This window comes from Zootoca vivipara, chromosome 6 (assembly GCF_963506605.1).
Source record: "Zootoca vivipara chromosome 6, rZooViv1.1, whole genome shotgun sequence".
NCBI lineage: Eukaryota > Metazoa > Chordata > Lepidosauria > Squamata > Lacertidae > Zootoca > Zootoca vivipara.
The window spans coordinates 42,081,152-42,098,364 of NC_083281.1; the positions used below are offsets into that span (position 1 = coordinate 42,081,152).

The window sequence follows — 17,213 nt, forward strand, 5'->3', positions numbered from 1 at the left end:
CGGCCAGGCGGTGGCGCTGCAGCTTGCGGCGGCCCCTCCGTCTCGCTCCGTGTGCCGCTCCTCCTTCCCTGCTTTCCTCGTCGTGAGACGGCCCAGCAGCCCTCGCGGCGGCGGCGGCGGCAGCACGAGCAGCAGCGTCGCCCTCGGCCGGCGGCCCGCCTCGGCGCGGCCTATAAAGGGTCCTGGTCGGCCAGCGCTGCCCCCTCTCTGCTCGCAGCCTCCGAGGAGGGAAGAGGAAGGGAGGGGGGCGCGGGAAAAAAACCCTAAAAAGAAAAAAAAGACTTAAAAACAGCAAAAGAGAAAAAAAACCAAAGGAAAAAACTGATTATAACAAACAGGAATAAGGAGGAGGGTAATTAATTTAATAATAATAATAATATAATTAAGCAATTGTTAATTGCGCGGGGGCCGCTTTTGGCTGACGTTTCTCTGCCTGCCTGTCCGTCTGTCTGTCTTTGCCTGTAATCCCCAAATCTGCCTCGTGATTTTTCTTCCCCCCTCAATCGTCTTTGGTGTGTCTTTTCCCCCTCAACACCCCCCCCCGTATTTATTCCTATTTATTTTCACCTCGCCTCTAATCTCGCCCCACCTTCCGCCACCCTAGAATCGCTTTCCCCCACCCGGCCCGCCCAGAGAGGGTAGGAACCGCGTTCCCCCCCCCCTTCACCTTCCTTGAAGCCGGAGCCCAGGTTTATCTGCCGCCTCCCCAGTTCATTGCCGCCCCTGCGCCTTGTCTGCAGGTGGTTCTCTTGCCGCCGGCGCCCCACTTTCCGCGCACTTTCTCCTCTCCTTTCCTACCACCCTTCGTTCTCCCTCTTAATGACTGACTGTCTCTCGCTTCGTCTTGATCTGCTTGGCCTTCTCTACTGTTTTCCTGCCCTTTAAAATTACTGAAGTTTTTTTTTTAAAAAAAAGAAATAAAGCCATACCAGGCCTTGCTTGATACATATTGTTGTCTTTTTAAACCAGATTTTATCTGTGTTGCGTAAGTAGTTTTATAGGGGCAACAGCTGTTAGTTATTTATTTAAAATGGCGCAGGGTTATTGACCCCTGCTCCTAAAAAGTTACCCTTTTAATATCTGGAAGACAGGGAAAGAAGTTAGTCCTGAAGTATTAAACTACAAGTTTAAAATACAATCAACAATTGCTCATTTTGCATGGGAAAGATTTACGAGGTTTTTTTAAAATGCAGAATTGGAAATTTCATTTAAAAAAATATATTTAAACTGCTTTTTGAAACATATCTATTTCAGGTCCCTGAACTTAGTTTTCTGTGCAAATCTCTTATAGCTGATTTCCCTTATTTTCCAATAAGTTTTAAAAAAATAAATATATATTAAAAATACTTTAAAAAAAAGTTTAACATAAGCATCTGGGCCTCTGTGTGGGATAGTGAAAGATGAACACAGCTGCTAGTAGCTACCCGATGGCATCTCTGTATGTGGGTGACCTGCACCCTGATGTCACCGAAGCCATGCTGTATGAGAAGTTCAGTCCTGCAGGTCCTGTGCTCTCCATCCGTGTCTGCAGAGACATGATAACCCGCCGCTCCCTAGGATATGCATATGTTAACTTTCAGCAACCAGCTGATGGTAAGTATGGGGCAAATCAAGATTCTCTCTTTGGTATCCCAAAGTTTGCACTCTGCACACATCACTTGCTTCTCACCATTTCCTTCCAGCCACGTGGTCTCCCAGAAACTAGCACTGGCTGAAACTAGAGTTGTCTGAGCATTGCAGTCGGTAGGGGAAGGGACTAAGGAGCCTGCAGTTAGGCAAATGGGCCCAACAGTTGTAGGAAGAGCTGCAGTACCCTAATGACAGATATATGGAGTTTTGGTGAGAGAGCATATTGGCTACCCTGGATGAATACTGTGAGAGAGAAGCAGTCCTAATGTAATTATTTCGTGTTAAGTTCACAGGAGCTTTCTGCATTGAAAAACAGGATATAAATCAAATAGATAAATGCAGGGGTACATCACCTGGAATTCTATTTTGTGCAAGCTCAACTTGAATATGATGGAGGTTTGTAGAGAAAATGAAAAGCATTTTTCAGTAAGTGTTTCAGAAGGCTGCCAGTCCCATCTGCTACAGTGCTGTCTAAATAAGACTTCGAGCATGGGGGAATGTTTATTTTACAGCAACATCTCAAAGCCCATGGTCACATGCTGCTAGGGAACCTCTGCAGGGCAAGGGGTCCAGCATATTTACGGTGCAGCATGTGCTGTGGTGGAACCTCTTGTTGCATGCCTACTTCCAACTGTTCATCCCCTTTCAGCTGCAAGTGGTGTATTCTAAGGGTTGCTGTGCTTGCCAGCACATGTCTTTGGAGCACCTCTTCTTGCTATAAATAAACGCTGCCAAATTTGAGTAGCTGGGCTGAGGTGCCACTTGAAATGGAATTATTTTGGTTAAAGCAACACAACTGAATCTTCCCTTTCAACTAAAATCATGGTGCCTCCCCCCTTTCCACAAGCGATTGACAGTAAGGGAATGGAATTTTTAAGGGTTCTGTATAATATTTTGGGCATACTTGTTGAGAACAAGGACATGCATTTTGAGGTATAGTCAAGAGTGATGAGTGATTCATTAAATTAGCTAACTTTTTCCACTCACTCTCCCTATATTTAGAAGATCCTATATCACGGAAAAGAAGCCACAGGTGTTTAGTTCAATTTGGCCAGGCAGCTTTCTAATTTTGTAGGTGAGGTCTTGGTAAAGAAGGCATATGATTAGCTTCGTAAAGAGTACTTCTGTGGATATATGTGAGATCTTAAGCCTGTATTCATTCTTTCCTGGTTTCTGCTGCCCGTGCCTCCCCCCCCCCTTTACCTGGGCTCTTTTTTGTCAGGTGAGGCAGCCAGGAAAGCCCTGCATGGGTTCCTTCCCCCACCCCCAGAGTTGGGAAAGTTTTCCCTGTTAGAGACAAATAGGTGGGTAACATATCAGGTAGCACATTCTCATTCTAGCCTCAGGCTTGCCTGCTCTCTCCTTCCTGCTATTCACTTGGCATGCAGCTGAGTCCCAAGCCTCGGAATTTTATGAACAGGATCCTGGTGTGTATATGTCATCATCCTTTTAATATGCTACTCAGTACAGAAATAGAATCCTGAAGGAGGATTAGTGTGAGTTAAGGGAGAGTACATTGCTGAAGCTTTAGAATATGATGGATGTGATGCCTTACTTAGTTCGAGTAGGACTTCTCTGATTCTGTATTGGCATAGGGTGGTCATACATAATAATGCCTGAATGGCAAAGAAAGCAGTGGTGTGAAGTCTACATGGTAATACCAACTTGGTTCTAAGTCTTTTGTTGCTGTTTATAAAAAAAACAAAACCTGGCACTGGCAAGTTTGGGATATGCACCAAGCATGTTTCCTGCCTGTCTCACCTGGTTAGGGAAAATCTTTCCATCCGTATGCTTGCTACTACATACACTAGGTGCAGTATTTGCATTGTGCTCCTAGACCTATCCGTATTAGTGCTGATGTACTGAATTATCTGGGATGCAAGTGACGCTATGGTCTAAACCACTGAGCCTTCGGCTTGCCGATCAAAAGGTCGGCGGTTTGAATCCCTGCGATGGGGTGAGCTTCCGTTGCTCGGTTCATGCTCCTGCCAACCTAGCAGTTCGAAAGCATGCCAAAAAGTGCAAGTAGATTAATAGGTACCACTCCGGCAGGAAAGTGAACGGTGTTCCCGTGTGTCTGGTGTCTGTGTTCCATTGCACCAGAAGCAACTTAGTCATACTGGCCACATGACCCGGAAAAACTGTCTGCGGAGCAGACAAACACCGGCTCCCATGGCCTGTAAAGCGAGATGAGTGCCGCAACCCCAGTTGTGACAGGACTTAACTGTTAGGGGTCCCTTTACCTTTACTGAATTACCTGCAGAGGTCATAGTCAGTATTGGCGACAGTCAGATGTTGAGTATTGCATAGATGTGCATGTACATAAACACACCTTTCCACCTCTTCTCTCAGTCTTCAGGTGGTTTGCTGCTTAGTTGAAGGAAATATTTTATTTATTTAAAATACAAATTATCAAAAAAAAGGTTGCCTAAATGTGTGATGTGGATAGAGAATGAGTATCCAGAAGATTGACATTATTTAGAGACACCTGCTTATGAAGGATTGGTTCCCTTTTTCTGAAAGTACAGTCTTTTTATTGCTTCTCCTACAGCTGAGCGAGCCCTGGACACCATGAACTTTGATGTGATCAAAGGGAAACCCATCCGCATCATGTGGTCTCAGCGTGATCCTTCCCTGAGGAAATCAGGTGTAGGGAATGTCTTTATTAAGAACCTGGACAAATCCATAGACAACAAGGCACTTTATGACACTTTCTCGGCTTTTGGGAATATACTTTCTTGCAAGGTGAGACTTTTTATCTTACCAAGATTCCAGGGAGATCTGCTTATATGTATTTTAACATATCATGAGGTGGCTTGGGTCTTGAATGCATGTAAAATGGAATAGGATTTGTGTGTGTGTGTGTGTGTGTGTGTGTGTGTGTGTGAAGTTACAATATGGAAATCTAGTAAAAAGATCTCTTAAATCACGGGTGTCAAACACAAGGCCCGGGGGCCTAATCCGGCCCGCCAGACCTCATCATGTGGCCCGCGTAGCTGCCGCCGACAATAGCAGCTGAGAGTAGTTCTGGAGCCTGTGATTGGCCGAGGGTCAAAACCGGGGGCAGGGCTGCAGGCGGAGGCCGGGGCGCTGGAGCCGCGCTGACGGCCTTGGCCAGGGAATTTCAATTTCGAATGAGGCTGAGGGAGGCGGTGGCACAGCGGCCAGACGGGGAAGTGAGATGCAGGAGGAGGAGGAGGAAGCCCGCCGAGGAGGTAGGAAAGCCCTACAGGCACCGCCGGCAAAGTTGGTGCCGGGATGGAGCAGCGCTGGATTTCTTTTTTGGCGGGCTTTGCTGTTGTCTCCGAGAGCGAGTGAGGCGGCACTGGGGAGCCGCCGCCCGCCGCTTCCCTTCCTCTCCTCGGCTGCATCCGGGAGGTGGGCGAGCAAGCGGGCGAAAGGGACGCGGATTGAGCCTGAGGGGGAAGTAGGCGAAGCGCAACAGTCGCTCTCTTGATGGAGCCGGGTTTCTCTTCCCTCTTCCCCCGTTTTCTCCTCATAGACACTCGGGAGGGTGCCTGGCTTTTGCTCTGCCCCCCCCCCCCCGAGCCGGCCTTTGGCTTCTCAGTTCCGGCGGAGCTGCTCCCTGGGGGGCGGCCGGGAGGGAGGCGGCGACGACGGCACGGGTTCCTGCTCTTCCCGCTCTGTCGCCGCCTCCTCTCAGCCCCTCGTGATGTAGGGCTCCAGATGGAGTCGCCTCGCGGTTTGAGTAGGTGGGAGGGGGATTGGGGGGGGAGGTTTTCAAGCCTCCTCTGCCTGCAGTCCCGGTAGGGAGAGGCGGCAGCGAAGACGACAACAACGCGGGTGGGGGGGAAGAGCAGCTCTGAGGCAAAGATGCACGTCCGCTGGGGCTGCCGCTGCCTTCCTCCTCAGGAAATCCGCTGCCCTCCCTCAGCGCGAGGGGAAGGGACTCTGGCGCTGAGGAGGGAGGATGCAAAAGCAAAGCAGGGAGTTGGCGCTGCACCACATGTTCCTGCCCCTCTCCAAAGCATGGGGTGGGTTGCAGCGTGTGGCATCCTGCCTAGCGGGGTTTGGGTGTGCGCAGGGCGGGAGAGGGAAGCCCTCTTTCCATCTGCAGGTTTTTAATCCCAGCAGTGGCTTTCTCCTTCCTGCCGAAGGTTTAGTTGAGCCCTCCCCCCGGAAGCCGTCGATCCCCACCTTTGTTCAAATTTCCCTCGTTTACATCCCCTCCCACACACGCGCCATGACGCAGGAATGTGATCCGCGTGGGGGCGGGAATGAGCTTACATTATTACAAAAAAACAGTAATAATTGAATGCAGTGACAATAATTTATGATAATAAAGAGTGGACACATAGTCCTACAGACACAACCGGCCCTTTGAGGGTGACCAAACTGCTGATGCGGCCCCCGATGAATTTGAGTTTGACACCCCTGTCTTAAATGATCTGGAGACAAGAAGTTATTGCCAGGTGTTCTAACTGCATTTTCCTTTCCTTGATTGGAAACTTTGCTTAGACATTGAACAACAGCTCTTGTGATTTCATTCACGGTATTGGTGCAAAAAAGGGTTTTTGCACAATTTCGGTGCAAAAAACCTCAGGTTTTTTGAAGCTCAGTTCAGGTGAAGAGAAATGTGCAACCCAAAACCTTGGGTTGCTGATACATGCTATTCAGTTCTGCCTATTGCCTTGCAGGTGGTGTGTGACGAGAATGGCTCTAAGGGCTATGCCTTTGTGCACTTTGAGACACAGGACGCTGCGGACCGGGCCATTGAGAAGATGAATGGCATGCTGCTGAACGACCGCAAAGTGTGAGTGTCTCGGCCAGAAGCAGCGGCAGCCACCGCATGAGCCGTGATGCATCTCAGTATTAACCCACAAGGCTGCTGGTTCTCCTGGCCCAGCTTTGGCCTGCTGCCTCTCTACTCCAGGGCTGGTGAGTTTCCCTGCCCGAGCCACAGCCTACTCCCCCTGGTGTAGGGGCCTGCCCCTTACTTTCTGCCTCCCTGCTGCTGGGCTTAGTTGACTCCCTTCTGGTTTGCCCTGTTGAGCAGCGCTGGGTGGGTGTTTTTGTGCTGCTGCTTCCATATCAGGACTGGATTTTTCTGCTTAGTCGTTTACCCTATTTATTTCTCACACCTACCTGCTGCTTTTTTCTTTCCTGTTGTTGGCAGGGAAGGGTTTTTCATCATAGCTTTTCTCTTTTCTCCATCCAGATTTGTTGGGAGATTTAAATCCCGTAAAGAGCGTGAGGCAGAATTGGGAGCCAAAGCAAAGGAGTTCACCAACGTCTACATTAAAAACTTTGGGGATGACATGGATGACGAACGGCTGAAGGAGCTTTTCAGCAAATACGGTAAATATTCCAGCAGCAAGTTGTTAACATTCTGAAGCCGTCACAGCTGGTACCTTTTTGTTGACTCATTTTTGAACTTATCATCTGGGCTCCTGGGTGCTGTGCACATGAAGCATCCTCACAAAAGGACAGTCAAGAGTTTGGTTTCAGGAAGCCACAGTGATCCCTTACTGCTAAGCCAAAGGCTGAAAGAGCTGAAAAGATGCCAACAAAGCATCCTTGAGTGCAGGGGGCCATTCTTCCTACCTTCTTCATTGCTGTTGCTTTTAAACTAGCTAAACCTGGAGGGTGTTAGATATGCTGAACAGATAGTTTTTAAAAAATATATATAGTTTGTCATCATATTATAATGTTTCATTAACTAAGCTTTTATGCAATACATTATTTATGGCTTCACTTTTTAGTTAGTATTTACAATTCCCCCCCATTTTAAACTGACTTTATTTTTGTTGTCGTTCTGGCTCTGGTTACTATCCATGTACTCACTGGAGCAAATTAATATAGAGAGAATTGAGAACTTATTTTTCAGCACTTGGTGTTCTTTTTGAGAGCAAAATTGTTTAAATTCTTATGTGTAAGATTATTTAATAGTTCCTGGCAATAAAATATAATAAAGGGAAAAGGAAAGAAAGATTGCAAAGCAGAATACAATAGGGAGTTTCTCCTAAGAGATATTGTAAATATTGGGTCTCAGCCTGGCAAATTTGAAGCATCAATGTTGACTTGTTGGGGGGGAAATAATCCTTAAGCTACTGGTTTTCATTTTGAAAGCTCTTCCTTGAAATTTTGTTGTAAGCTACCTTTGCTAACTCTGTTCTTCTGGTAATAGGTAAGACCCTCAGCGTTAAAGTCATGACAGATCCCACTGGGAAGTCGAAAGGCTTTGGTTTTGTGAGCTTTGAGAAGCATGAAGAAGCCAACAAGGTATATGGGTTACAGAATATGTATTACCTGCTTCTGGATTGGAAAACGGCATTCAGCAAATGTTTATGGGTGGCACCCAAACACAGAGCTAATCTATGCCTTGGAACTATTTCCCATTATCTGTCAGCTATTCTCCTGCAACCACAAAACAAGGTGGTTTTGGACTTTAAAGGGTTTTATTTATGGTTAAAATGTGGTTCTGCGATTATTTTTAGGGGTGCACATGAAAAAAAGGAGCCCGCTTTAGATTGGGGGCTTGGATGGACCTTGCCCTTTGCTTTCAGCCCAAAGGGTAGCCTCACTCTGGTTTGTTTCATGTAGCTTTGCATGTCTCCCCATTGACTAATGGGAAAATCAACACATGGCTTGTTGTTGTTGTTGTTTAGTCGTGTCTGACTCTTCGTGACCCCATGGACCAGAGCACGCCAGGCACTCCTGTCTTCCACTGCCTCCCGCAGTTTGGTCAGACTCATGTTGGTGGCTTCGAGAACACTGTCCAGCCATCTCGTCCTCTTGGACATGGCTATCCCTTTTTAATTTTTGGGAGAACTGGAAGATGTTTGCCACTTATGAGTGGATGAAGCCTGCCAAATTTCAGATGGGGTTGTTAGTCCAGGGGAAGAAATAGGAGTGTAAATAAGAATTTTGGTAACCAGTTCAGCATCTTAGAGACATTACTCTTTTGAAATCCCTTACAGGCAGTGGAAGAAATGAATGGAAAAGATATCAATGGGAAAATGGTGTTTGTGGGCCGGGCACAGAAGAAAGTGGAGCGCCAGGCAGAGCTGAAAAGGAAATTTGAGCAGCTTAAACAAGAGAGAATCAGCCGGTATCAGGTAAAAGGAATATGCTCCTGATTTGATTAGGTTTCCAACTTCACACATTTGTGGGGTGGAACCATTATGGTGTGTTTTGCCTTAGATTGCCATCTGGACTCTGGTCTCCTTGTACATTCTCTGTTGTGTCAAATAAGATGGACACAAATAAGATGACACTGTCAAATTAAACGGTGACACTTGGTGGGATTGGCCACGTGTGAAGGTTTTGGTTCCATGCATAGCAGCTATCAGCTGAAGGTCCTGTTTGAGTAAATTCAATAATTAGATGGTAGAAACAATATGTAGGTTGTATGTAGCGTAGAAGAAAGTCAGATCCAGGGAAGGGGGCTGATGTGAGTTGCATCTGAATCTTTCCCGTTCCATGCTGTGAGGTGCAGGCCCGGGGACATGTGATGCTAAAGCAACGCAGAGGAAATCCAGGCAAGTTTATGTTCTCTTACAAGAAACTTGCCTCTACAAACTCTGTGACATTTCAGGTTTTTTTTGCCTTCAGCAGGTGATGGAACATTATTTGTTTGTAAAGATCAATCAGTATGTATTGGCTTTGCTTGTAGTTTACTGCTTGTAAAGATGAATTATTGTTCCCTTCTGCATTGTTACTGTGGCATGCCATTTTTCTCTCTCTCTGTTTTAGGGAGTTAACTTATATATTAAGAACCTGGATGATACAATTGATGATGAGAAACTGAGGAAGGAATTCTCTCCTTTTGGGTCTATCACAAGTGCCAAGGTAAAGACTGGAATTTAACAGACACAGAGTAAGGCTTCAGAAGTAGGAACTGTTGAGGAATCTGCCTAAGGGTGCAATCCTAAATATATTTAGTTAAGACCTGCTGAACTCAGTGGGACTTAATTTCAGGTAGCCTGTTTTGGAGGCATCTTGACCATAAAACAAACTTTGCCCGTGCTGTGTGTTGAAACCTCTAGGGGCAAGAGGATAGCGAAATTACCTGCCGCTTTGCCTCTGATGGTTGTATGATCCATGCTGCAGTTGTTACGAGAGGGCTGCACCTGAATCTTTCCCAGTCCTGGCAAAATATGTGTAGGCCTGGGGACACATGGTGCTAAAGCAATGCAAAGCAAATCCAGACAAGTCACTTCCCTGTTTGTTGAGGGCTTGTCTCTACACCTTTGCAACATTGGGCTTATGCAGGGCAGTTTCCTGGGTTAAGTTCAGCAGTGCTGTACAAGTCACATGTTGAAGAATAGGGGTACCTCAGGTTCTGCCATTCGGGTGTTAAAGCCTGCAGTGGTCCTGTGGTGGTTACCATCTGTGCTGTTAATTAGCAAGTGATAGATCAGGGATAAAGTTACCATCCATGTGTGAACTAAGGGCAGGAAGAGGGCTGGCTGGGGTTATTAAGCAAGCCTGCTTCCAAAGTGCTATTCTTATATGTTGTGTTTGTGGTTACAAACGTATCCCTGGCAGAAAGTCAGTGGGCAGAGCCATTTGCAGAGTGCTGTTGCATGAATTCTCTTTAACAATGGGGCTCCTCTAACATTGCCATCTTGAGGTGTTTCCCCACCCACCCATGGCAGTGTTCCCCCAGCTCAGGCAACTTGACGCAGCATCAGTGCAGAAAGCATGAGGCTTTCTTTCCCTGAGTTGTTTTTTAAAAACTACCTTTGTTTAGGTGATGCTGGAAGACGGACGAAGCAAAGGGTTTGGCTTTGTCTGCTTTTCCTCTCCGGAAGAGGCCACCAAAGCTGTAACAGAAATGAATGGGCGCATTGTGGGCTCCAAACCACTATATGTTGCATTGGCACAGAGAAAGGAGGAGCGGAAAGCCCACCTCACCAACCAATACATGCAGCGCATTGCTGGAATGAGAGCCCTGCCTGCCAATGCCATCATCAATCAGTTCCAGCCAGCTGCAGGAGGGTATTTCATGCCAGCTGTGCCCCAGGTAAGTCCCAGCAAAAAATGGGTTGTGGCTCTTCAAGGATTATAGCTACTCTGTCCAAAATACTAGCTTTGATACATGATCTCTCTACGGCATATTGAACTACCTGAAATAATCACCTTTTAAAATTTGTAGGTTCTTGGTCACTGGAGAATGAAGCATACAGGATATTTCTCCCCACTTTTCCTGTGAATTGGAGGTTGGAACATATGAACAGGGGCATTTAAACCTGCTTAAGAACCATTTGTCAAGTTGCTTTGAGATTTTTCCTTTGTCTAAAGCAGGCATCCCCAAACTTCAGCCATCCAGATGTTTTGGACTACAATTCCCATGATCCCTGACCACTGGTCCTGTTAGCTAGGGATCATGGGAGTTGTAGGCCAAAACATCTGGAGGGCCACAGTTTGGGGATGCCTGGTCTAAAGCAGCCAATAAATGTTAATAGTAATTTTGCAATGTGACTGCATGCCCTGCTCTGCTTTTCAGGCTCAGAACAGACCCACTTACTATGCACCTAATCAGATGACTCAGATGAGGCCTAACCCACGCTGGCAGCAAGGAGGGAGACCTCAAGGTGAGCATGAAGGAGCCACTTGGACCTTGGAGATAGAGGCAGCACCCCCCCTCCATGGCCACATTTACCCTTGGCCAACTCTGGGGGCCACATTTCGGTGGTGGGTTAGTGTGGCCATCCCACATTTTCACATGTGCAGACACCACATGTGTACAGGAAAAGTAGCTGTCCTGTGCAGATCAGCTGAGGAAATGAAGTAGAGAGGGGACAGTTTGCATCCCCATCAGGCTGTTGAATCCACCCACCCTGTGCTGTATCTATTTTGTTCTTTTTTGCCCCTACAGTCTTGTGTGGCAGGGGGAAGAAACATTTGCTTGGGGCAGCCTTTTCAGGCCTCTGGGCCAGGAGTTGACCACCCTTGTAAAGGCAGTCATCTCCTTTTTTTTTTTATCTACCAGGATATGGTAGCCTGGCAGAAACTGTGTCGCAAATGTCTAATCCCTGTGGTTGTCCTTGCCACAATTTAGTTCAGTAGTATTGTCCTACTGTGATTGACCAGTAGCTTTGTGCTCTCTATCTCTCTGTCTCCTCCCCCCCCCCAAAAAAAACCCCACTCCAGGCTTCCAAGGAATGCCAAACACTATGCGCCAGTCTGGACCAAGACCAGCCCTACGCCATCTGGCTCCAGCAAGCAATGCTCAAGCCTCACGTGGCATGCCTGGTGCAACCCAAAGGGTTGGTAAGTGACTGGACCTGCAGGGTTTCCTACTGGTTTATAGAAGCTGATTCGGGATATGGTACCGTGTTTCTCCTAAAATAAGACGTGCCTCTAAAATAAGCCATGGCACGATTTTCGAAAGGAAAAAAAAATAAGACACCCCCCAAAAATAAGACGTGTTGGGTTATTGTCTCTCCCGGGTCCCGCTGGGTCTCACTGAGTCGCTCCGCAGCGCTTTGCCCCACAGCGAGCCCTTCAAGGCGCTGCCGCCGCCGCTGGCCACCAGGTGCTGCTGCGGATGCGACGTCGGCTCCTCCTTCCGCCGGCCACCGCTCATTATCCTCTTCCGCCGCCGCCTCCCTCCCTCCCCGCTGGGCCGCTGCTCGGTCGGGGCTCGAGCGGGAGCCGGCAAAGACAGGCGCGCCGCCGCCGCCTCCTTCCCTCCCCGCCGGGCCGCTGCTGGGTCGGAGCTCGAACGGGAGCCGGCAAAGACAGGCGCACCGCCGCCGCCTCCCTCCCTCCCTGCCGGGCCGCTGCAGAAAAATAAATATAAGACGTGTCTTATTTTAGGAGAAACACGGTAGATCATTCTGTTTCCTGGTGTGTGCAAAGAGTGGTGGGGTTCTGCTGCCCATTCCTTCTGAGGGCACCTGATAGCATTGCACGGCACTGACAGTAAGGTAGAGGGGTCTGTCTATAGACATTTTGGTAGCAGATAATTTTAGTCCTTGCACTTAGTACCATTATTGATCATTAATTTTGTAACCTGCTCTTCACTCCCAAAGGAACCCAGGGTGACAAACACTTAAAAGACAAATCTTATTAGAATTGACAGATAATAGCCCCAGTTTCAAATAAACTTGCTTAACAGGACTAGGATTGGGGACACCAGGCTCAAATTCCGCACTCAGCTGTCAGTCACAGTCCCAGCTTGCATGTCACATTAAAGTTAAGCCATAGTTTAAAAGAATCTGCATGTTAATGCGACAGCAGCGTGCACTAGAAAATCGTAAACAGTGAGCCACAAACAAACCTTAGTTACCACTTCTCATTTGGAGGCAACAAGCCATGAGCCCAGGTTCAGACAGCGTGACAGCTAGACTGTGGCTCGTTTTGTCAGCAGCAGGGGCGCAGCAGCACAGGAACGTATTGAGAAGCACGCATTAGCACGCTGCTCATTCCTATTAAGCCATAGTTTGCTTTACAATCTGGTCTGATGTGATTGACAAAGTTTACTTGTGAAGATAAAGTGATGGTAGTGGGGTTATGTTGTCTTGAGCTTTTGAGAGGGAGGTTTGATACTGTTGACTTTTTTTAAAAAAAACAATGATTCTCCATTTTTATCTCTCTTTTTAAAAAACACCCCAGGGGTTCCTGCCACAGCTCCAAATTTAGCGCCTCGACCATCTGTAGCTGCGCAAGCTCCAAGGGCTGTTCCGCCGTACAAATATGCCTCCAGTGTCCGCAGCCCCCACCCAGCTGTACAGCCTTTGCAGGTAGCATAAGAGGCTTCGCATGGAAACATCAGTGTTAGACTGCAGGGAATATCTGTGTTCTGGTTTTTCCTCTAGAGCTCAGGAAAGTCATGGTCAGGTCTTTCAGTCTCAGGCTGAAACAGTGCCTGTGTTTCTATCATGCTGCTTCAGACCTGCTTTTCTTAAATTTAATGTGGCAGATTGTTTTCTCCCCCTTGTTTACAATGCAGCATGATTCTGAATCTCAACCAAATCTGTGCTCAGCAGGCAGTTTAGCAAGCATTCTGTATGTAAGCAACTGTTTCTGTTTTGACATAAAAAATGGCTATAATTCAGACAGTTTGCCATAAACATGTACAGTCTGGGCGGAAATCAACAGTCCAGCTTTGTGCAGGGTAACTGAGTTAACCTAAAGAAACTCCTTCAGGTGCTTGCTCCACTAGCTTTAAGGGAACTGTTCTGCCTTTAGTACAATGGGACAGGGTGAATAAAACAATAAAGTGAAGTTACCTTGGTACTGTTGGTGCCGGCAGACTACTGCCAACGTATAACACTGAAGCTTAAAAGCTTGCAGTGGCTGTCCCATGTGGTTGTGGGACAAAGCCAAGGTTCTGAATTTACAAGGCCCTTAATACGTTTGGTCTAGGGTATCTTAAGGACTGCCTGATTCCTGCCTCATCACAGAGTTATTTAGGGGAGTCTCTGTTAGTGGTTGGTGATGGTTCAGATGCATGGCTTGTATCCACCAGAAGCCATTATGCAGTATTGTGGCACTTCCAGCTGAGATTAGACAGGCCCTCCTCCACTTGCCCTATTGAACGTCAGGCACTTGACAAAGACCTATTCCATCAGGCATTTTATGGAAGCTCTGTTTTCTCAGCAGCCCCTTCTTACTGTTGCATTAAAAACCTTGCTGATAAGGTTCAGGCATTTCCTCTTACGTCCCCAGTTTCAAAGTTTGAGTATTTTGAGAGAAACTTTATCCCCAAACTATTCAGTGTGTTTTAATATTTGATTATGTAGTTCCATTCCCTGACTTTAACAAGTTCTTTCCAAAACTAAGAGTTCTTGTAAGGATGATACACTGCTGTTGTGAATATTTTAGTCTAGATGTGACTTCTAAAAAGAGAACGTTTAGCATATACAGGTGAAACTCGGAAATTTAGAATATTGTCAAAGTGCATTTATTTCAGTAATGCAACTTAAAAAGTGAAACCAACATATGAGATAGATGCATGACATGCAAAGCAAGATATGTCAAGCCTTTATTTGTTGTAATTGTAATTATTTTTCGACGATATTCTAATTTTCTGAGTTTCACCTGTAATTATTTGATAATTTTATTGTTTTAAAACAAACGAACTGATTCCCTTTTCACTTCTTACTGTGTTGTTTTATTTATTAAATTTATATACCACCTTTCATCAGATCTCAGGGTTGTTCGCAACATAAAAGTTTTCTTCTCTTTAACAGGCCCCTCAGCCTGCTGTTCATGTACAAGGACAAGAGCCTTTAACTGCATCTATGCTAGCTGCTGCCCCTCCCCAGGAGCAAAAACAAATGCTGGGTAAGCCAATCCTTTCTAGCCCTCAGAGATTTGGGGCACAGGTGCCATAGGCAAAATCTTGTAAAAACAAGTTTCTCTACAATATGTTAAGCTCATGTGTACAGAAGTGACAGGGTATATAATAGCTTAATATCTCACTTCTCAGATTGTAAATGATTATCTGTACTGGAAAGCCATAGATTCCAGTTTGGTGGGGTGGTGGGCAGCTTCCATGTAGAGCTTATCCTGGGAAGCTTCATAGAGGACCAACAGAATCTTGTGTGTTGATATCCCATGGCACTTAATATTATGATTTAGGAAGATATCTGCTTTCTGTGTTCATCTCCAGCCACGGTCCCTTTGACACAGTTGATTATTATATTTCTATGCCGCTTTGCTTACAAAGCCATAGTGGCTTACAAACAATAGATAACAATAACCAGATAGAACATCCCATCACAAATGCAGCATATCAAGAAATCATCAGTGAAACAATTACAATATATAAAACAGTGTTAACAAAGCAACTAAAAAATAAGCTAAAGCAAAAATCACATGATTAACAAATCAATAAATTAAGCTGTTAAGTTTACACACTCTTTTCACACCCCATGACTCATAATCTTTCACTCTATTCAGCTCATTAAAATACACAAACATAACAACTGTGGCATCAACTCCCTACTGAAGGTTCCTTGGATTGGTTGTAGGTGGGGCAGCACAGGTGAAATGGAGTCTCTCACCCTTCACAGTTCTTCCTCTGGAAACAGCTCCCTTATGAAGGGAGGGTGGGACAGGGCAGGTGGAAAAAGCCATTACATGCTGGCCAACAGTGTCTCTCACCCATCATCTAGTTGACTGAGTGGTACAGAAACTCAAAATGCCTTCAGACTCAAGGATCCCCCCCCCATCACCCGCATTGCCCTGGCTGTGTGAGCCTGAAGTGACACCCTTCCTCTTGACTGCTTCCCTAGGAGAACGTTTGTTCCCGCTCATCCAAGCTATGCATCTAAGCCTTGCAGGAAAGATCACAGGAATGCTGCTGGAGATTGACAACTCGGAGTTGCTGCACATGCTAGAATCCCCAGAATCCCTCCGTTCGAAGGTAATGGCTCTCCCCATTCTCTTAACTCTGCCACATACATTCAAGGGGGAGTATCCTCCTTTTTGCTTCCTCGGGTGAGTGATAGTGAACCTGGTTTCTTCCTGCCCCAGGTGGAGGAGGCTGTGGCAGTGCTGCAAGCTCATCAAGCCAAGAAAGAAGCTGCCCAGAAAGTGGGCATAGTTGCTGCTACCTCGTAACTAGGGAGGCTGGTAAGTATTCCAGCTGCCCTGGTTCTTCTCTTTGCTCACAGCTGTCACTTGCCTTTGAGAGCAGATCTGGAGAAGCTGTGGATCTTTCTGTCTTGTATGTGCCAAAAAGCTGCCTCAAGAAAGCAAGTATGGTTTGTTTCTAGGCTTACCTGATAAGGCCAATTTGTCTTCTGTTTGCAAAAATGAATGTGAAAATTGTCCCAGGGTCAGTGGGCTATCATCACATCCTTTAAAAGACCAAAATGTTTGCATAAAGATTCAATCGATAATCTCAAGTACCGGTAATTACTTAAAATCAGTAGAGAATTTAACTTTAGCAGAATTCAGGGTTGATTCCCCCTCCCCTCAACCTGTATTTCACCTTGATCCATAATTGCTTTGCAGAGTAACCCTAAAATGTCTATGTTCTTCTCAAAACCTGTGAGGTGCAACAACATACAGAATTATACTGTCTGAAGAGTGGGTAACCAGGAAGAAATTGAAGAACTAATTCAGCATTACAGCATTCTTTCTCTCTTTATAGGTTGTAGAAAGCCAAATGAGCCCCCTGAAGAAACCTGAAGCTGTTTAGAGAATAACATTATACTGCACATTTCAATATCATGCAACATAATTCATTGCCACTGTGTAAAGAAAGTTAATATGCCTTATTTGCAAAAATAAAAATTAAAGAAAAATCCTCTACTGCTTTTGGTTTCCAAGATTTAAATATGCAAGTTTTCCTTCTTCAAGCCAGGGTTGCAGCTACTTTGTCTTCTCATGAGCAGACACTTACATTTTTCTGATTGAACATTTTCATTTGTGGTTCTTGGTTTTGATCAAACAATCTTGTTTGCAAAGTCTGGAAAGTGTTACCAATAAAATAATTAAAATATTTCAAGTAATTGCCTGAGTCTTCTTCAAGCCTCCTGATGATGTGGCCTCCAGGTTTCAAATTATTCTGAGTGCAAACCCCTTTAGGTAGGAACCCCGGTGAAAGCTGGGTTGAAGTGAAGGGAGGAATTATATACAAACACTATTGAACACTCATT

At 46.0% G+C, this 17,213-nt stretch overlaps 1 protein-coding gene and 2 non-coding genes across 5 annotated transcripts; all 3 read left to right on the forward strand.

Annotated features, from left to right (window-relative positions):
* The first annotated feature begins 132 nt into the window (after positions 1-132).
* On the forward strand, positions 133-16,859 carry PABPC4 (poly(A) binding protein cytoplasmic 4). Of its 3 annotated transcripts, XM_035119731.2 has the most exons (16): positions 138-352; positions 1,395-1,593; positions 4,181-4,374; positions 6,288-6,403; positions 6,809-6,948; positions 7,778-7,872; positions 8,571-8,708; positions 9,346-9,441; positions 10,346-10,618; positions 11,102-11,189; positions 11,749-11,868; positions 13,216-13,343; positions 14,796-14,889; positions 15,843-15,973; positions 16,084-16,182; positions 16,706-16,859. In XM_035119731.2, exons 2-15 carry the CDS (start codon positions 1,401-1,403, stop codon positions 16,168-16,170), a joined length of 1,893 nt encoding a protein of 630 aa, XP_034975622.1. In that variant the 5' UTR covers positions 138-352; positions 1,395-1,400; the 3' UTR covers positions 16,171-16,182; positions 16,706-16,859. The 3 variants fall into 3 exon arrangements, 2 of the variants coding, with proteins under 2 accessions (XP_034975622.1, XP_034975621.1); XM_035119730.2 differs by having other exon boundaries at positions 138-1,593; XR_009557753.1 differs by lacking the exons at positions 7,778-7,872; positions 11,102-11,189; positions 11,749-11,868; ... (3 more) ...; positions 16,084-16,182; positions 16,706-16,859 and having other exon boundaries at positions 133-1,593; positions 10,346-10,389.
* On the forward strand, positions 9,051-9,184 carry LOC118088066 (small nucleolar RNA SNORA55). Its single transcript, XR_004692926.1, has one exon. It is a non-coding gene; the product is annotated as a small nucleolar RNA SNORA55 (small nucleolar RNA).
* Positions 9,719-9,853, forward strand: LOC118088065 (small nucleolar RNA SNORA55). Its single transcript, XR_004692925.1, has one exon. It is a non-coding gene; the product is annotated as a small nucleolar RNA SNORA55 (small nucleolar RNA).
* Positions 16,860-17,213: the final 354 nt, after the last annotated feature.